At 36.4% G+C, this 20,334-nt stretch overlaps 6 protein-coding genes across 7 annotated transcripts; 2 read left to right on the plus strand and 4 right to left on the minus strand.

Annotated features, from left to right (window-relative positions):
- Positions 1 to 116: 116 nt before the first annotated feature.
- On the minus strand, positions 117 to 860 carry LOC17889629 (transcription elongation factor TFIIS). Its single transcript, XM_006295381.1, has one exon. The coding sequence runs from the start codon at positions 858 to 860 to the stop codon at positions 117 to 119; it is 744 nt and encodes a 247-aa protein (XP_006295443.1).
- A 1,646-nt stretch (positions 861 to 2,506) lies between these two features.
- LOC17888396 (chaperone protein dnaJ C76, chloroplastic) lies at positions 2,507 to 4,853 on the plus strand. Its single transcript, XM_006294466.2, has 9 exons — positions 2,507 to 2,849; positions 3,092 to 3,220; positions 3,317 to 3,446; positions 3,570 to 3,690; positions 3,799 to 3,880; positions 4,003 to 4,056; positions 4,222 to 4,260; positions 4,354 to 4,453; positions 4,537 to 4,853. Exons 1-9 carry the CDS (start codon positions 2,604 to 2,606, stop codon positions 4,665 to 4,667), a joined length of 1,032 nt encoding a protein of 343 aa, XP_006294528.1. The 5' UTR covers positions 2,507 to 2,603; the 3' UTR covers positions 4,668 to 4,853.
- A 3,224-nt stretch (positions 4,854 to 8,077) lies between these two features.
- Positions 8,078 to 9,094, minus strand: LOC17887642. Its single transcript, XM_006294739.2, has one exon. The coding sequence runs from the start codon at positions 9,030 to 9,032 to the stop codon at positions 8,229 to 8,231; it is 804 nt and encodes a 267-aa protein (XP_006294801.1). The 5' UTR covers positions 9,033 to 9,094; the 3' UTR covers positions 8,078 to 8,228.
- Positions 9,095 to 11,328: 2,234 nt separating this feature from the next.
- LOC17888933 (peroxisomal membrane protein 2) lies at positions 11,329 to 13,025 on the minus strand. 2 transcript variants are annotated; one of them, XM_006293323.2, is made up of 6 exons: positions 12,734 to 13,025; positions 12,259 to 12,414; positions 12,037 to 12,169; positions 11,908 to 11,947; positions 11,619 to 11,779; positions 11,329 to 11,510 (listed from the first exon to the last, which is right to left on the minus strand). In XM_006293323.2, the coding sequence occupies exons 1-5, from the start codon at positions 13,013 to 13,015 to the stop codon at positions 11,692 to 11,694; spliced, it is 699 nt and encodes a 232-aa protein (XP_006293385.2). In that variant the 5' UTR covers positions 13,016 to 13,025; the 3' UTR covers positions 11,329 to 11,510; positions 11,619 to 11,691. The 2 variants fall into 2 exon arrangements, with proteins under 2 accessions (XP_006293385.2, XP_023640312.1); XM_023784544.1 differs by having other exon boundaries at positions 11,329 to 11,513.
- Positions 13,026 to 13,519: 494 nt separating this feature from the next.
- LOC17890260 (transcription elongation factor B polypeptide 3) lies at positions 13,520 to 15,906 on the plus strand. Its single transcript, XM_006294663.2, has 9 exons — positions 13,520 to 13,697; positions 14,110 to 14,315; positions 14,420 to 14,557; positions 14,640 to 14,718; positions 14,837 to 14,899; positions 15,043 to 15,121; positions 15,220 to 15,276; positions 15,367 to 15,477; positions 15,574 to 15,906. The coding sequence occupies exons 2-9, from the start codon at positions 14,139 to 14,141 to the stop codon at positions 15,737 to 15,739; spliced, it is 870 nt and encodes a 289-aa protein (XP_006294725.1). The 5' UTR covers positions 13,520 to 13,697; positions 14,110 to 14,138; the 3' UTR covers positions 15,740 to 15,906.
- Positions 15,907 to 15,975: 69 nt separating this feature from the next.
- LOC17888880 (citrate synthase 3, peroxisomal) lies at positions 15,976 to 19,309 on the minus strand. The gene is made up of 13 exons (XM_006295637.2): positions 18,990 to 19,309; positions 18,617 to 18,797; positions 18,309 to 18,394; positions 18,068 to 18,172; positions 17,874 to 17,936; positions 17,612 to 17,721; positions 17,356 to 17,475; positions 17,212 to 17,287; positions 17,046 to 17,119; positions 16,850 to 16,970; positions 16,637 to 16,734; positions 16,436 to 16,559; positions 15,976 to 16,352 (listed from the first exon to the last, which is right to left on the minus strand). The coding sequence occupies exons 1-13, from the start codon at positions 19,224 to 19,226 to the stop codon at positions 16,212 to 16,214; spliced, it is 1,536 nt and encodes a 511-aa protein (XP_006295699.1). The 5' UTR covers positions 19,227 to 19,309; the 3' UTR covers positions 15,976 to 16,211.
- Between the last annotated feature and the right edge of the window lie 1,025 nt (positions 19,310 to 20,334).

Below are 20,334 nucleotides of genomic sequence, written 5' to 3' on the forward strand. Positions count from 1 at the left end.
TCATGAACTTGAACCAATCATCATATTGAAATAATCACAATGAAACAATATGACAATAATTTTGTTCTGAAAAAGAATACTGATTCTATACAATAGTCAAACTGACAAAATCTCTTCTAAGTCATGATCAGATCAGCTGACTGAAGCACCTTAATTCGGCTTTCTTCCTTCAATCTTGCCCTGTCTTTAATCCTTTGGATCTCCTTCTGAACCTTGTCACTCCCCAGCTCTTGTCTCTCCATTGTCACGAGTCTCACTCCACTGATCTCTCCAATTAACACTTTCCTCCTCAAATCTGGATTGTTGGTATCTCCCATGTTGAAGAGAATAGAACGGTACTTAGCTTTTTGAGGTCCCATGAACCAGCCTAATTTCTCAAACATTGCAGATTCCACAGATACAGCCACAACCCAAGGATCACAAGCGGTGACTCTTATCTTCATCTCCGTCTCAAAAACCTCAGAAGCAACTTTAGCCAACGATGTTTGAAGAATCTCACGCACTTTGTCTCGCTTTGGATCTCCAGTCCTCTTCATTGTTGAATCCGTGGGAGTCTTGACCGGAGCTGCTCCATCACGGGTTTGTTCTCTACCCGAAGCGTAAAGAATCTGCAGCCAAAGATTCCAAAGAAGCCTTCCTTCCTTTCGAATATGGGGGTTTTTGTGATCGTTGAAGAATCTCAAACCTTTGCCCACGGAGTTTGTGCAGACCACGTCGCAAGCAAGGGACTTAGGAGCTTGTTTCAAACGTTTCATGGCGTCCACAAACCTCGAAACCTCTGGAGAATTGTTAACATCTCTCACAGACTTAGCCGCTCGAAGTGCTGCCTCGTACAACTCCAAGAACTCTTGTTTATGCATCGTTCTCTCGTTCTTGATCGGTCTTGTTAATATGTGTGTTTGCTTCGCTTGCTCTCTCTTCCTCTCGATTCAGTTAGCTAGCTAGGGTTCTGAAGCAGAGATGAAAGAGGAGAGACTCTGGGAATTGTTAGAATGGATCTCTGATGTGTTTATATAGAGAGTGAGCGCGTTAGACTCTAATCCAATACCAGGTAGGATATGTTAATTAGTTTCGATACTGCTTTACTTGCTATCCAAGTCTGCTTGAAATTTCCTTTTTCTTTTTGGAGTTCCTCAAGAATTTCCATTTTTCTTTGCGTGGTAATTTAACAGTGGCGACTTTTTACATCAACCAACGTATTTACAAAATAAAATATTCAGCAAATCCTATAAATAATATATCTGAGGATACCGAATAAAAGCCATGTATCATTGTTTATTTTTATTTTTTTTTGACATCGTACATTGTTTTTTTGTTTATTAAATTCAGTGTAAAGTTATCCAATAATATGAGGCTACGACGAATTATGTATATTATTAGAAGTATCCGAGATTAATCTCTGGGGAGAGGGTATCCCACGGGTAGGGTCCCCCCAGTTTTTTAAATGGGCCTTAAACAAGAGGCCCATACCCATGTGGCCAAAGGGATAAAGCTAGCAATTCTGCGTCTGGGAAGAATCGATCCCTGGCCTAAACCAACATAGCGACTCTTCCACCAGACTAGAACCACTAGCCCACCACCTCTGGTTTATTATTAGAAGCTTAACTCCTTAATTATATCATCTTTAATATATTTAAAATGATAAAAAGAGTGTGCCCATGGATAATAATACATATGTGATATCTCTTGTCCATATCTTGCCTCCATGAAGAATTGCACAAGAAAACGTTTCATCACGAGAGAATTAGACGAGAAAACAAAAGTTTATATATGTGGAAAACTGTCTGCAATTGATACAAATACTATTTCATAACACATCACTATATGTTTCAAATTCGTAAATAATAAAGCTTCGACCATATTAGTTAGTAGTTAGGTACAAAACTTAAACACACATAATATATATTATGACAGTGTTCATGTTACATCACATCACTTCGATCATTTGTTTTTATTTTTCTGTTAAAACCATGACTAGGGATGAGTCTAGGATCTTCACTACAAGAAAACAAGATTCCTCATTTCCATGGTGGTTTTGTTTCAATCCTTATATATAAGTACGACCCATATCAATTGGAATATATAATACATTAATACGTATTGATTTAATGATTTTAGTTTGCCAAGTTATTACTTATCTATCTATAAAATTACAGGTAACGAAAACAAAAATTTCTTATTGGTGGGTTTTGAATTTAATTGTTTGGCTATTTAAAGTGATCTAATTTCGTGTGAGAAGATAATAATCAAAGATATAAAACTTTTGGCGGGTAGTAAAAGCGTGAAGAGACACATAAGCCCAGAAGCTGACACGTGCCACGGTCGGCTAAGCACGCTTTCGCCGGTCGCCGCTAGATTCATCTCAGATTCCAAATAAGCTTCCGTGGTTCTTATCTTGCCACATCAGCATTAGACCCTCGTACGCCTTAAATTTTTTCATAAAAAATAAATAAAATAATTTATTTCAAAAAATAAATCGAATGAAATAGGAAATTTATCAACGAGATTTTTTTGTATCCTTCTCAATTCTCTCATAAGGGAGTAAGTAGTGATCGGGTCGGATCTGATCGGATTGTACAGGACCTTGTTGAGGCTCTTCTTCAATGGCGCAGATACTTTCCCCTGTTTGTACGGATCTTCTGAAGTTCCAGAACTCAGTTCGTAGCTCCAGATCAGGTGCCTCCCGGTTCTCGCCGAAGACCACCGGTGCTTCTTCGTCTTGGGGCTTACCTCGGTTCGCTGGAAAGAGGCGAAGTGGTTCCATCGGGAGGTTGAGGGTTGCTACTGAGGATGCTTCTTCTCTTTCCACCGGTGATGTCGCCGATGATTACTATGCCGTTCTCGGTCTGGTAAGATTCATTTCTTATTCCAATCTGATTTGATTTGTTTCCCAATTTTTAAAAACTCCATTTTTTTTTTTTTGTGTATCATGCAAAAACACTCTGCATATTTCATTTGAAGTACATCAGTATAACAAGTAGTTGTAGCTAGATTCATCATTTTCGAGATCGTGAAGCCTTAGAGGGATTACAATCATTGAGTTCCAAAGATTGTGCCTTTAATCACTCTCCTTTGCTTTGTCAATCAATAGCTTCCAGATGCTACACCGGAGGAGATTAAGAAAGCTTACTATAACTGTATGAAATCTTGCCATCCAGACTTGAGTGGCAATGACCCAGAAACCACAAACTTCTGCATGTTTATAAACGATATCTATGAGGTGTGAGTTTTTTACTTGACTTCCATTTACCCTTTGTAAGCGTTTTTAGTAAAGGTCCATGTGCTTTGCGTTTACCGCTTGCCCGTTGCATTGCAGATTCTCAGTGACCCTGTACAGCGTATGGTTTATGATGAAATTCATGGTTATGCAGTGACTGCCACCAATCCTTTTCTTGATGACTCTACCCCAAGGGATCATGTTTTTGTTGATGAGTTTGCTTGTATAGGTATATTATTTCTTGAATTTCGTTTAATTATGCAAGTCTTTTGGCCGAGCCGCCGAGGTGAAATTATTGGTACTGACTCTGATGATCTAGAAAGTGACTACATCTGTGTTTGTTGTTTAACAGGCTGCAAAAATTGTGCCAACGTGGCTCCAGATATATTTGAAATTGAGGAAGACTTTGGAAGAGCAAGGGCCTGTAACCAGCGTGGCAACCCAGATTTAATTCAGCAGGCGGTTGAGACATGGTAGGTTTAGATTCTGTAGATGCTGCAACTGACTATGGAGTAATAATACTCCTGTTGTGGTGGGTAATTTCAGGGAACTAATTAGGAGATGCTTTTTTTTCTTTTCAGCCCGGTTGATTGTATCCATCAGACTTCTGCTGCACAGTTGTCATTGCTTGAAGATGAGATGCGAAGGGTTGAAAGAGTTAATGTAAGCTGGTAGCTATCTTATTGTTCATTAAAAGAACCACAAGGGATTGCTGAAGTTTCTGATTGTATCTTTGATGCTAAACTGCTGCATTTAAGCTCTTGGAATTGTCATTGATTGATCAGGTTGCTCTGATGCTTTCTGGAATGGGATCAGGGGCAGTCGATGTTTTTAGAATGGTAAGAAGGAAAGAAAACTGCTTGGTTGGTAGCTAAAATGTTCTTAGTCTTTTTATTCCGACTTACAAATTGACTTTGGCCTATGTTTGTCTTCCTTTTCAAAACAAGATAGTCCATTCTTCTTTATCTTGCATCTAACTGATCAATCTTTAAATCCCATTTCAGGCGAGATCTAGATGGGAAAAGAGGCAAGCTAAAGTTTTGGTATGAACTGTCATCGCCTTAGAAATCCTTGCAAAACTATTTTGCAATGTTATAGATGAACATAACATTACGTCTTGCTTACTTATGTTTCAGAATCAAGCTAGAAGTAGAATGATGAAGCGGAAAAACATAGATGAAACACCTTCCTATTGGGATAACCTCTGGGGCAAAGAGAATAATTACCAGAAAAGCGGTAAGCTTGATGATAATAAGCTCTCTTCCTCTTTGGCTAATGGTCATAACAAACATATTTACTCATTTCGTTGTATGTGACAGAGGAAGAAGTACAAGAACGAGCACAACGAGCGGCCGCGGCAGCCAGAAGATGGAGAGAATACTCAAGAAGAGGCGTGGATAAGCGTCCCACATTCAAACTCCCTGACTCTGCTTCCAAAGGAGACAATTGAAATCGATATACATAAGACGCTTATAGTTGGATATATAGGTAAAGTAGGTTTCTTACTAGATCTTATATATATGTAATCATTTCATAGACTTGTTTGTATAGGAAGAAAAAACAAGTGTATTTAATTAACGTGTTCAGTTTTATGTATTATGCACAATTCTTGTGTTATAGTGACGTGCCAAAAACCCATGCATGCGTAATCTAGTAATCACCATTATAATTATACTAAATTATTTAGTAAATAAATAGATAATGAAGGAATATAAGGAAATATAGTTTAGATTATCTCTGGTTTGATCCAATCAAACATATATATATATATACTCGATATATTGATACACAGGGCTGATCGTAACAGCAATTACAGTAATCAACGTCGATGGAGTATCCAGCAAAGGGGTCACTTGAATGGATCGACATAAGACTGATATTTGTGTTTTCGGTGATGATATTCTTACTCGTACTCATCTTTATCTCCATCTTCGGCTGCTTCTTTCTAATCCGATACGCCAAGACTTATAGTAAACACGACAACGACTTATACGTGCAATATATTAGAGGATCACGGTTACGATCTACCACGTCCTAGAAGAAGTTGGATCGAGTTATATATCCTCCTTAGGCATCTTTATATATAGCAGACATCTTTTTTCAACTGTCTTAGTTTGGTATTTAAATTATTATCAAACAAGTTTTGCTCCTCTTTCTTTTGTTTTGTTCAGTTTTAAGTGTTTTTGTGGGTGAACAATTGCGTATTTTCTTCAGTTAATGTCAATTAATTATGCCTTACGTACGCTTGCTTCAAGGTTATAATTCCTTCATGATTAATTAGGGTTTTTGTTATATTCCAATCGCTAAGGTTTCTTTTTTAAGTGAATACTGATCTGTAAAAAGTATAACGCAACCATAAAATTACAAAAGATAAACAAAGCAAAACAAAACATAACTAAACTAAGGAATCAATTCGACGATGACATGATCAGATCAATTTATAATTATCATATAAGAAAAAGAAGGAAAAAAAAATACAAAACAAATTAAATTAAACCTCGTAGCAAATAAAAGATGAAAATAAACTAAATCCCATAATTAACAAAAAAACAAAAAAACCATATGTGTGGTATTCAATCTCGATTGATGAGGTTGGATCCTTCGTTGTCGGCGACCAGAGATAGCCAGAGACGAAACGTATAAATTCCCATGATTCCACATAAAATAAAGGAAGAGAATGTGAATCCGACCATGTAATACATATATCCTAACGCATCATCATCCATGGTCGTCAATCGATCGACAAAGTGTCCCAAGGAACAATTTTATTTGTGATTTTCAATATTTGCTTGCTGTCGTTGTAATCAGTTAGAAAACTTTGATTTTGATTCATTGTCAAATATATTTATATACAATAACGGAGTAATTTCTAGTCTGACTTTTTTATTATATAAAAAAAGGACAATAAATTCTTAAGATAAGTGTCTCATGATGATAATTATCATTGAGTAAACAACATTAAAAAAAAAAAATTAAACTTAAAAGACTAAAAGGTACATAACGAAATTCCCTAATTAATAATTCTAGACTCTATTAATTTAATAATTGGTACGCAAACTGACTGTGTTGATCGTCCATCAAAACATAGATTAATTCATGGGTTGCATAATCTATGTCACAAGCACTACCACATCGCCGTCCAAACTTTACGAGTAAGAGAAGCGCCGAAAACGATAACAATGACGGACAGCACCATCATTACCCAAAACAACACTTTTACAGTTTCTTCATATCGTGATGTATCCATCGATCGCCTTATCTAGCTAGGGCCAAAAACTCGACGTCCAAACAATTCTTGTTGAATATGAATATTATGCGTAATTGCGAAAGACTTTGTTTATAACTTAACGACACATATAAGAGCTGTTAACCTAGCCACCAAAGGTTCCTTAACTATATTTTCTATATATTTAATTATATATATAGATATTAATTAATTAGGAGATGTAATGGATAAGTTCCATGCCTAAACTCTTTTTAGTTTTACATATATTATGATATTTATGTTATTCTTCATCATCTATTTATGTTAACCTAGCTACCAAAGGTTCCTTAACTATATTTTCTATATATTTAATTATATATACAGATATATTTTTAATTAGGAGATGTAACGGATAAGTGCCATGCCTAAATTCTTTTTAGTTTTACATATATTATGACTTTATGAGATTTATGTTATTCTTCATTATCTTTACAAAAATCGAGATTTATTTAGTTTCAGAGAATATTCATTAAAAATCTAGATTAGATAAATGTTATATGCCTAAACTTTATTTGTTTTTTAATGACCTAATATGGATCGAATTAGATTTCGTACGTACGTAGAAATATATATACAAGTCGTCTTACAATTGTTTTTTAGTTATTCAACGAATAGCAAGCTGCAAGCACCTGCGTTTTCATCTACTTCTGCAATGTTCGACTCACCGCGGGATGATATAGTAGATACTGCGAGCTATATTATCAACTTAGTCATGTGCTTTGTCTGCATCTATATACTCATGTATTTAGTAATATTGGATTGGTTGGTTTGGTGTGAAACTAATAAAAAGGAATATTTACGCTTACGCAATATAGAACTCGCAAGGTTACAGCCGCATGGAGAGATCACCCAAGAGAATTAGGATGGAGAGTATAACGATTTGGCCAAACATCTACACGCCGCCTGATCTCAGCAACTTTTGAGTTTTAAGGTTATTTTTTAAAACAATTTATTGAGTCTAAAATATATACTTGTATTTTTTTTTTAAGTACTTGCTAATTAATCAGTTGGTTGTTGTTATTGCTACTAGCTCAGTGTTGGACATGTGCAACGCTTTTAAATTGACCTAATTAAGAAAGTATGAAAACCAAAGCTAAGGGCTTGAACGAGTACGTACAACTGTTCTCACTATACTGATCCGGCATATATCACATCCATGCAAGTGTTGTGGTCTTTGGAACTACTTGTTAAAATCGAATCGCACAAAACTCTAAATTCCACCAATATTTTGATTTTAAGATCAATGTCACCTTATCTAACATTTTTTAAAAATGGTTAGTCATGCATGTCCAAAACAATAAGTCGAGTATCATGTTAGTTTATCAATTACTACTGTTTGTATATAATTTTCCAGTGCCTAGATAAAGTAGTACACTAATTAATTAATACGATAGTTGATCAACGTGATTTATAGGCACGACAATTAATTGTGTGAAAAATTTCTGTTGATAGTAACGTGGCAAAAAATTCCATATGACAAGTGTTGAGCATTATTGGATATGATTGGCCCGCCACTAAAAAACCTCATCATAGATTCTCTCGTATGACAAGTGTTGAGCATTATTGGATTTGTTCTCTTGTTCAATATGGTCATGTTAGAGATCGAACCTCATCATACTTTTTCTTCTTTTTATTTCACATGAATTTGAAAACCAGAATGATCAAAAACTATTGATACAGAAAAAAGTTGGCATGCCCTTCTTTTTTCAGAATCCCAAAACTATGTTTCTTTAATTTTGTGTGTTATCATCGAATAGTCGAGGCCACGGCATGAGCCCAAAGCCTTAGATTATCTTTTAAGTCAACTTCGTTAGCTGCCGGCGCCGGAACTCTCCACTTTATCTCCGGCTTTAATTGTTTTTTTCCTTTTCTTCCTCCACAATGATCCCACGCTTCCGACAAATACGGTCTCGCTACTCTGTTTCCATTGCTCATATCTTCTTCTTCTTCTGTTACTGCTTGCGCAACTCCATCATCTTTCTTCAGTAATGATCTCTGTAATCCAGGAAGAATCGAAACCAGATCGGAGTCTTTGTGGTCTTCCTCGGAAAAGACAAAACCTAGATCCATAAACCCTTTAAGCTCCTCGTACTCCAAATCTGACATACTCTTTCCCTTTCTTCTCCTCACATTTCTCTTCATCATCTTATTACTGTTCTTCCTCTGCAGATCTTCCTTCTTTGTAATTAGTGCTCTTTCCCTTTCCGCAATCGTAAACTCGTTCACTGCTTTCCCGGAGAGAATCGTCTGAAGCTTCATCGGGTTTGCTTTAACGGGTAAGACAGATCTAGGAGACAAGAACAGATCATCTGATGAAGAACTAAACAAACTTGTCTTGGAACTTGTTGTCGTCATCATCATCGTCTCATCACTCATAGCCCTCTCTACAAGAAAGCTCACCGAAGAATTTTTCATATCATCTTCTTCCGCTTCTTTCTTCTTTGGAATCCCTGATCGGCTTCCTCCATTCAGATTCTCTTTGTCTTTCTTGAAGATTAGTCTCTCTGACCAGTTTTGCTCGAACAGTCTCAACAAATCCTCTCCAGCCATTTGTATTTGTCTCTCTGTTTTTTTGGAGAAGATGGTGAATGATGAAGAAATGGTGTTAGCTAGTAGGTAAAGGTATTAAAAACCCCTAGCTTCCGAATAATTACGTGTGGACCCGTTTATTACACAACACACTAAAACACACTATATATATACTACTACTACTACTTTACATTGCAATCAAATTCAAATGGGTCAGTCAAGACTCATAAAGTCATAATACACCATGCATTATCTTTCTCTTTTTTTTTTTTTTGGTTGATTAATTAAATTCTTCTTTCCCGTTATACAATTTCAAATTGTTCATAAAATAATATATTTACATTTGATGCGTACACTGTAAAGTATATGATGTATTCAAAGATTTTCAAATATATATATATATATTTACAACGTAAACAAATATAAATAAATATTTCATTTTGGCTCTTGGAAGGTTCGAATATCTTTAGATGTGTGTGGACGCGGAAGGGAGCGTAAGAGAAAAAGAGTGGGGTTTGTATACCCTTAGCATAGCAACTCGTTTATAATTATTAGCAAATTATTTTCCATATTTAACATGTGGTAAGACATTTCCATCTCATACTAAAAGTGACCAAACCTCTCTATCATCATCACCTTGAATTTATATCTCAACCAGACGAAACCAAACAAAATAAAAGAGTTGTTGGTTAGTCTTACGTATACACATATTATTACACATATACGTTCTCATTTGTAATATCAGCTATATGCATATAAATAGTTAAAACACATTAGTCAATCTAGGCGTCCATAATACTCGGTATCTCTTCATGTATTATATATATTGGATACAAATTTGAATTTTGTTTTTAATTTCCCGGTCATGATCACAAAAAAAAGAAATATAATAGTAAAACAAGTACCAAACCTGCAGGTTATCGGGGATTAATATAATTAGTGGTACCTAAAAGCAGTCTTGATTGACTTATTATTATACAGTTTCTTTTTAGAGGAGATCATTTTAATTTGTTCCATCATGCCTTCATGAGTCTCAGAGTAAACAAATTGTGCGATACTTAAAGAAATTAGGAATGAGTGAGAATCAGAAGAGCCTTCCATGGTGTTTATTTAAAACTTTTATTATTATTGTTGTGTTCTTTATTCTATGATTTGTTTGGTCTTTTACAATCAAACAGTTTGAAGGCCAACAAAGTCAAATTCCAACATAGTTTCTTTATATTTCCTAAGTCGAAGGTTCTGACTTCATACAATCGATTATGATTCATAGAAATATTGAATACAATAAATTAGTAAATTACCCTTTAATTGTTGGATTAGTACGACGGAGTACGATTCAAGCCATGTAGGACATTGTCCCGATTGTTTAAGAAAATTATGAATTATATGTTATAAATTTTAAAATATTTAACAAACTGTTATCAGATAACAAAACTTAGAGATATATAAAGGAAAAAGAAAAAGATCCTAAAGAACTAAAATTCTCACTCACAGCTATAAGATAACAAATTTAGACACAACACAAAGCTTTTTAGAATTATAATGGTAAAGTTTCGAAACCCTAATTAATTTTAATGCAAGACGAGGGTAAGACATAGCTTTTGTTGTGACCAAAAGGATCAAAGCTGCAAGTTATTACCTTCCTTAAGACTATTATACCGCAAACAGAGACCTTGAGCTTATGTTCCCTCAAGACCTTGAGCTTATGTTCCCTCATTCCCCATTCTTCGTCTTCTTCTTCTTCTCCATATCGCAATATCCTCTCATCTTTAGCTCCCTTACTTGTAGCCTCAGGTCGATCACTTCCACGCTTAAACCTCCTTCTCCATCCCTTTTGTTTCGTTTATGGGTCTTTGTCTTTTCATCGGAAGTCACAAAATCCTTGTTCAAGAGCTTACTCATGGGAATGGATAAACGAGACTGATCACCTTCATCCACGTCGGTCTTAGTCAATGGCTTTTCCATTATTACTGTCGCCTCCGTGCCTCCCATCTCCATCATCTTGTTCTTTAACTTCTCGAGCGGCTCTTCCCCTTCTACTTGTTGTTGTGGCTCCACATGGACTTGACCTTCTAGTATGTAACGACGACAAAATCGTTTTTTCAGGGGCAGACGCTCTTCTAGGTCACTATCTACGTTTGCCATTGTTATGCAATTCATTTAGGTAGTGTAGAATTTTACTTTGACGTCCGTAGTTATAAACAAAAATGAGGAGGATCAAATTAAAAAAGAAAATTTTAAGATGGATATATATTAAATTCGGTAGTTTTGCTTATTGATGTATATCTTCTGATAAAAATAAATCAAATATGAAATATATATGCAATGCCTATATTATTATTATTTTTTTTATAAAAACAAAATCTTCATTGTAAGATGTGATAGAGGTATAACAACAAACAGAAATATATTTAACAGTCTGAAACCTATCATTCACTTACAAAACTTAGAAACCTAAGAGAGTTTTGAAACTGCTTCTAGACGAGGTTCCACGTCGGCCTGCTAGGTAAGTTCAAGACAGATCATATGAAGAGCTGTCAGATTACTATCAAACAAACTAGAAACCGAAGTTGAAACGGTAGAGAAAGAGCTGCGAGATTGACTTACTTTGGTTGGTATTGAAAATTTTCAGAATGATATACTCGCTCTGCGAGGCTGAAGAATACAAATATATATGTATCTACTTGCTCATAGTTGAAGATAAGTAAAAATTCCAAAACACAGAACCCATGGACATGAACGCTACACGAGCTTGAAGCGGGACGACCCTGTAAATTTCACCTTTCATCAGACCTCAATGTAAAATGCTAATTCCAAGTACCCCACTGATCCTATTATACATAATATGAAGACATCCAAATGCAAATGATATAAAAACAGAGAAAAAGAGCCATACCAAAAGTTAAGTATGCTAACGGGAACCCAGAAGCGAAATCCTGTAGAAATCACAAGAAGAGACTACATATATAAGCGGAACAATGCTATGTAATGGTAAAAATTTAACTCTTTGTAATAGGTAGCTCACCATATAGAAGTGTTGGAAGAGCATCTTTCTGATACTTGTTTCCGAGCTCAGAAAGCTTTCCCAGCCACAAGTTGTTCCAAGCAAATATAACAGCAATCACAGATGGACCGAGGATTACTTGGTTTAGCAGAACCTAACAAGGGATCAGTATAAGCAGTCAGAACTATATTACAACACGCTCTAAGTACAAATTAACAAAACAAGTCTAAAAGGTAATGGTACCTTAAGCACTAGATTTGTTGCGGTTGGTTTCGGCAAAGAATGGTCAAGGAATTGATACCATGCATAAGAGCCTGGGCCATATAGGAGAAACCCGTAAGAACTCATCCGCAACGCACGAATCCAGTCATGTTCTGAGAAAATATTCCACAATTCCCCCTAAGTAAAAAGATCCAATAATAAATCCTTAGTCACAATCCAAGTTTCCACCAAACATTTTGTAAGAAAACATAAATTACCCAAACAACAAGTACACAAAATCAAACATCACTTAATAAGAGACTGTCACTACTCACTAATCAACCATACTCTGATACTCCCCAACGTATTTGGTTATACAAAGATCCAAACTTTATTTTTAAGGTATCACTAAGTCACACTAGAAACTCGATTCATGTATAGTCACCAAAACATTCACTAAAACCTCTAAATATTCAAATCCATCTATGGAAAATCACCAAAACTTGGTCAGACGAACCTCGTCAAGCTCAGAAGATGATTGTTTAAGTGAGGTTCTCTTTTTCCATCTCCCAGATAGCTGAGCTATCGTGTCACCGGTGAAAGTGAGTGCGCCGGCCGTCACAGCTTGCTTCAAAGGAAACCGATAACCGCCGGCGTCTCTGCTCACGTCGACGGAATCCGAGGATCCGGAATTCCTTCGCTTACCTTTATCTCCGGAGGGTTTCTTTTTTCTCCGTTGATTGAAGCCATTCCACCCCCAGAGACCACCAGCGCCGCCACAACTACCCAATGCGTCCATTAAAAATGATTCCTTTTTGCCGTCGAATCGAAACAGAGTTTGCCCAAATCTTTTAAAGCTCAGTGTGTTCTGTCCATTTGTTTTTTCCCGGTTTGGTTCGATTCCAGTTTTTGGAAACAGATCATATTCAAACCAAACCTGAACCGAACCAAATGTTATCAAACTAAAACGAATCAACCGAAATAAAATTCGATTGGTATATAAAAAATAATAATTTTGGTAAGTAGTAAATCTTTTCATTTCTATCTATTTATGTAATTGATTTTTTATTTTATTTGTTTTGTTCGGTTTCGTATGATTCGGTATTAGAGTTAACCTATTGTAATATTCGGTTTTATGTTGACTGTACATGAAACGACGTCGTCACGTGTAACCCGGTGAAGGCGCGATCAGACAGGCGCGTATTTGTAAATTAATTAACTAACAAGCAGCCACAGTCGTGGTTTTGAAACGCGCGTTTATAAGAATAGCGTTGGCCAAATTGTTTTCAATTTCATCAATCATCAATCGTCGTTGTGGTGGGTATGATTAAAACAAAACTCGAAAACTCCGGCGTCTGCTTACCGCTATCATCATTCTACCGGGAAGAGGAAAAAGGGTTTCTTCGATCGTTGAAGAGATTCTTTGGATCCGTCTCCTTCCTGGGCCAATCTTCGATTCAGCTCTCTATTTTATTTTATTGGTAAACTCATCCCCTGCATCTATTGTTTTTTCGATTTGGAAATAGATTGATTCAATTGTGAAATTCGAATTATGGTTTTGATTGATTGGATCATCTCAATTCATATATCAAATCCTTTGAATTTGGATTTGGATAGTTGTAGCTCAATTTCTGAAGATATGCATCCTTCTTTTGAGTTTTGATGGATGGATTTGTTTTGGTGTAAAGGAACGTAATTGAATGATTAAAGCAGGTTTCTGTGTTATCTAGCTGACGATTTCACATTATAATTTATTGAGGAAAAGTTTAAAATTTGTCCTTGTGAAGTTTCTTGTAAACTGGTATACTCTGTATTTTTATTCATTAGTGATATTGTCAGCTGGTGTTTCCTTGTGATTCATATTGAAAGTGTGTTTTTTTTTTCTTGTTATAGGTTTTGCCAAAACCGTTTGAGAAGCTGCGATGTTGTTTGAGAGGCTTACCAAGAAACCACCTTCGCTTGTTGATCTTTGCGTTAGGAAAGCGATTGATAATGTTAAGTACATTGGATATGTTGGTGGGGTTGATTTTCAGCTTCTTGAACAGATTATGCAGCATTGTACACTAGAACAGCTGAAGCACATAGAGGATTCTACTCAAGTAAGAAGCTTTTCTCACCCACCATATGGCATGATTTGTCTTTTATATGTTTTGACGGTTTCTCTATCTTAAGTTATGCCTTTTCGTTGTCTTTGTTTTGCTAGGACACAGATCTTAGTCCAGTCACTGATAAGTTTTGGAAGGGGTTCTATGAGAAGCACTTTGGTGAAGAGGCCTTGAATGATACTATGGAGGGGATGAAATTGAATAAAGTAAATTTCAAATGGAGGGATTTATACGAGGTTGGGTTTATTTTTCAGGTTTTGATGTAGATATACATATATAAGTGTTGAATTATAAGATATATCACATGATTTCTTGCAGGCGAAGGTTATACACATAGAAGAAAAGGAGAAGAAAGTTGTGGATCGACTGAAACAACGTTACAAGAACGAAGATGAAAGTATGATCTTTACAAATTTCTTTTTAGGGCCGTTAGATCAATAATGAAAAGCATGTTCTTTGACCAAAATTTGTTCTTCTTCTGTTCCCTTTTAATCGTTTTGAATTAATTTTGTCAGGAAAACAAAGTCGACAAACCAAGGTCTGCTCGAAAGCTCCTCCAAGCAAAAGACCATTTTGGGGTAACATATTTTTTAATCAATATGATTATTTTGCAGCATCTTATCAGATCTTGAATAAAAAACATTATGCAAATGCTCCATGCATATATTGGTTTTGTCCCTCTGGCTTTTGTACTCTAGTGTACTGAATGATTTCGTTGCAGGTAACAATGCAACAGGTTACAATCTTGGGCATGTGAAGAGCAACATCATGAAGAAGGCAAAAATAGATCTGTTGAAGAGGTACAGTTCAAAAATCAATCACAAGGCTATACTTAATAATGCTTTTAGCAACATTCTGTTTCTGAATATAAATCTTCCGATGGTTCTTTTGATTACAGTCAAGAAGTAAAAAATCTTACTGCAATTAAAAGGAACACGATTCAGAAGAGTTTCAGGTATTGTTTCTCCAGCATCTATTTTTTGATATCGATCCACATTATTTATCCTCCAAACTTGATTGGTTTAATGGATCATGTTTTGTCTAGTGTTTCTACTCCAAAGAGGACGGGCTTATCTGCTTCAACTTCAAGAAGCCTTCCTCATGGTGGACGAAATCTTACTGAAACGAAAAGGAACACGTTTCAAAAGAGTTTCAGGTAACGTGTCCTCAGTATTTCTCTCTATACATCTATATTGATCTACAATCATTATCCTCGAAACTTGATCGGTTTGACTGATCATGTCTTGTCTAGTATTTCTGCTCCAAAGAGGACTGGCTTATCAGTAAATTCGCCTTCAACTTCAAGAAGCTTTCCTTCTGCTGGACAAAAGCCACCTCCAAAGAGGATCAGCAGCCTTCCTGCAACTGCTCCTTCAACTTCAAAAAATGCAGCCGCCAGACAAAAACATGTAATGTAACTTATATAGCTTTTTTACAGATCATTTTTCTTCAAGTGTATCATTTACTTGGCTGCTCCAAGTTTCAAGAACTCCGAGTTTTGAAACTCTGTAGCTTGATGATATCCTATTCTGTAACAATAGATCTTTCAAAAGTTTCTCCAATGATTTATTGCTTTGTTTCTACTTGTTGCTTTGGCCATGAAATTTCACAACAAAAGTCGTTGTAGAAGCATTAGATATGGAAACTAGAGTAATGATCCATAAACATAAATCTTTTTATACGATAAACACATTCTGATAAAAGTACAATAAGGCGAAGAAATGATGGATTGAATCAGATTATATGTTTTATTGTGCATACAACATGAGAATTTTGAAAGTATGATCAAATCAAGACTCGATAATCTCTTTGCTTTAGGCTAGAGAACCAAATCTCTTTTATTATTTGCGGTGTGGTTTGATGTATAGCATGGACCCAAAGGGCCTACGCCTAAACTGAAGATCCAGCCAAACGTCTTCTTGATGCATTTGAAGTCGAGACTTGACCCAATTGGTCCGACTCCTTCGACTCATCCGTCACCATTCTCTCTCTCACTGGTGTGTAATGCCTCAGCCACACGCCCGTATACACCTGCAATATTCAATATCCCAATTAAACTGATCCAAACAAATATCTTCCTATTAGTATTATTCTGGCAAAGAGACTAACTATACCTGTTGTGGTCTCATGATCTTGGTGTCAGGATCATCCAACGACTCTTTCCAATGGGACAAGTATCCAGCCATGCGAGGAATCGCGAATAAGACCGTGAAGAACTCTGGTGGAAATCCCATTGCCCTAATGGTCCAAGATTGCATATTTAGATGAAGTTGAGAGGAAGTGATGAGCATTGCACATGCATCACAAAAATTTACCTGTATATTAATCCAGAGTAGAAATCAACATTTGGATAAAGCTTTCTCTTAACAAAATAATCGTCGGAGAGAGCTGCCTTCTCAAGTGCAACAGCAACCTGCAGACATCAAAATCAAACACATTCGCTTTAAGAAAACATGAAAAACTACACTAAACCGAAAAGGTGTGCATCAAGCTTTAGTATAAGCTTGAACTTTGTGGACATAGCGTACCTCAATCAGAGGATCCTTTCCAACAATGGAAAATACTTCATCAGCCAGGTTCTTGATGACTTTAGCTCGAGGGTCATAGTTTTTGTACACACGGTGTCCAAAACCAGACATCTTCCTTTTCCTACGATGTCAAAGAGATGAGAATATTAATGAAAATACTTGTCACAGATATCGAAAATGGAAGCATATATATTACCTGTTCTTCACACCCTCGATGAACTCGGGAATATTTTCAACAGTCCCAATCTCTGACAACATCTTAAGCACAGCCTAATGGAACCAAAGACATGAATTTTAAAGACCATGGAGCATGCAAATATCAGGAGATGTTAACATATGAAGACATGAGATAAATGGCCTACCTCATTTGCACCACCATGAAGTGGACCATAAAGCGCTCCCACAGCTCCAGCAACAGCAGTGTACACATCGACACCGCTACAAGAAGACAATTCCTAATCAATATATCTCCTACCATGGTCAATATGATTCAAACCTAAGAGTACCTAGAGGCAAGATGGCGAGCAGCAGCGGTGGAGCAGTTCATTTCATGCTCTGCATGCAGTATGAAGAGGATGTCTAAAACCCGAGCCAGCCGAGGATTAGGTTTGTATGATCTATTTCCCCTGTAAGAAACAGAAAAAAAGAGGGTGTTAATGACACGCTACAAGTCATGTACAATACACAACAAAGGTTCAAGCGATCATCCAACAAAAACTTGAGTTACAAACTAATTCAAGAAGAAAGATAGTGTAGACATACAGGGAATCCAGCATATAGAGGAAATTCTCTGCATAAGAAAGGTTGCCTGAAGGAAGAACAGGAGGCCTCCCTGCCATCCTCAGATAGGCAGCTGCTGCAATTGTTGGTGCCTGCAAATTACAAACACGTTTAGTTACATTAATTACTTCTAAAATATTCTTAAGGAACTCCCCGAAATACACAGTCCAAATATGTTCATGTGTAACTAGAACGAACGACAATATATAGGAAGAAGTAAGGTCACCACTGATAACAAAAATACCTTTCCAATAATGCGGATAATTTGTTTATCCCTGACTTGTTTTGAATTGTAAATATCCTGGCCCTGCAGCCAACAGAGTATTAGTCAACATGTTTATACGGACAATATCAAAAGAGCTAATTCTATACACTAGTAAGTGACAAGGCCTGACATGTTGTTAGAGAACTAAGAGAGGTAATGTAATTTCAACCTACCCTAAGAGCAGGATTTGCATCAGGATGAAAGATGGAAAGCGCACTCATTGCACTCACAAGAACTCCCATTGGGTGTGCATCATGAGGCATGGACTGTATAATATCCTGCAGAAAAGTAAATGGAGTTAGATAAAAACCCTCAGAACAACATGTAACAGAAACGTATTGAGAATTATTGATTGAAAACAAGTAGAGACAATAGTTAAAACCGAAATTTATATACCAAGGACTAGAGACTTACTAATACTCCTTGTGGCACAGCTGAATGCTGAGAAACTGCAAACTCCCAATCAGATAGTTGACTTTCAGAGGGAAGATTCCCATACACTGCCAAAGAAAAAAAGATAGTCAAGGAGGAAACTTTTCATGAATATATAATTCGAGCCATCCAACACTTGAAATTTGTGGTTATACATACAAGCCAAATGCGATCAGTAACATAATTTTCTCTAAATGGCAATAAAAGAACCAATACTAACAAATTGAGTAGCAAAGCTGAAACATAATACTAACAAATTAAGTAGGAAATAAAAGTACTAATACACTTACTGAGAAGATAAGCAACCTCCAGAAAAGTGCTGTTCTCGGCCATCTCCTCAATTGGGTAGCCACGATAACGGAGGATCCCTTCATCTCCATCGATGTAAGAAATGGAAGACCGAACAGGAGCCGTGTTCAAGTAACCAGGATCGTATAATTTAAGCCCTTTATCTTCCTTCCCTGTAGCTATCTGCAAACCAAACATAACCAAATTCTCAGCACAGAATCGAAACTCAAAACAAAAAAAAAAAAAAAAGTTATAAAATTTAACTAATTTGTCCATTACGCATATGATCATTCAATTCGAACCCAACCGAACAACAAGTACAATAAAAATTATACTAGCCAGCCAAGAATATTTAAGAAACAGAGTTAATAATACCTTTTTGAGATCAACGGCTTTAATAGTACCATCTTCTGAGACCGGGACTTTGTATTTCTTCCCGGTACGTTCGTCGACGATCGTCAGGCTTCCCTTAAGGGATCCATGGGGTGCGGCGGCGTCACTCGTATCCGCCGACGTGGACCATCGCTCGATCGCCGGAGACTCCTGTTTCACTTCCGTCAAATGAGCTGAGAGAACAGCTAACCGAGCTCTAACTCTCTCTGATATCTCCATTTTTCAACGATTTTTCAAAAAAAAACAATAATCCAAAATTCAAAGAAGAGAGAAGTAAAGAAGAAAGGGAGCGAAGAAGCAAACCATTGTTTCTTCTACTCTTCTTCGTTTAATAAATAACACGTGTTCGATCCCCTGCGGAAGGAGTATCGACTAGTACCTACGTGTACGTGATCTAATGGGATATTTTTGATAATCGACGGTGGAAAGACATTGGAGAGTACCCTGGGTTGACCCAACTTGGATTGATCCTCTACATCTTTAATCTGTCAGAATTATATGGGACCCACACTTATCAGCATTATCTTTAGCGTTTCAATTGCTTACCTCGATTTGCTAAATACGATTGCAATGCTTAATGGGCTGAATTTTTAATCTGGGCTTATCAATAAACATCTTTGGCCCAACAGGATTAAGTTTCTCTGTCGGCCCTTTCTTTTCCTTTTTCTCATTTTCTGACTCTCTTGTTGTTGTTTTTTGATAAACCCTATCGGCTGATCCGGTCAGCCCCGGTAGAAACGCACTGAAGTGTTTCAAAGTGGACTCTCTTGTTGTTGTTGTTGATGATACCAGTTCGGTAGCTTCTTCACTCATTTATTTACCATTGGAACCAAACCATGAAACCAACATTTATTTTCTGGATTATGATTAATATCATAACCGGTTAGATTCTAGTTTGAAAACAGTCCTTATACTACTACTGCGTTGCGTAGGAGATCATAGGTTTAAGCCTTTTGGTTTTTAAAGGTGTGAGATAATGAGAGAGTAAATGAGATGTTAAAGGCGATGGGTCGAACAGTTTCAATTCGTGCCTCAAAATGGAAATCTAAACTTCTCTTCACCTGCGCACGTGAGGCTCTGAACCTGAGAGTGATAGATAGATATATAAGATTAGATTTTTCTCTCCCTAGCTCCTTCTGTATTTCAACACATGCATAAAGAGTAATTAATAAGAAACGTTACCTTACACTTTTTGTTTTTCTCTTGCTGATTGATACATCATACATTCATACATTTCAAAGAACACACTATAAATTGTTGTTACTAATAATTTCTTTCTTTTTTTTAACTCTCCAACGCTGATCACTACTCAATCACATTTTTTTAC

Source organism: Capsella rubella, unplaced genomic scaffold, assembly GCF_000375325.1.
Source record: "Capsella rubella cultivar Monte Gargano unplaced genomic scaffold, Caprub1_0 scaffold_4, whole genome shotgun sequence".
In the NCBI taxonomy this organism is placed as follows: domain Eukaryota; kingdom Viridiplantae; phylum Streptophyta; class Magnoliopsida; order Brassicales; family Brassicaceae; genus Capsella; species Capsella rubella.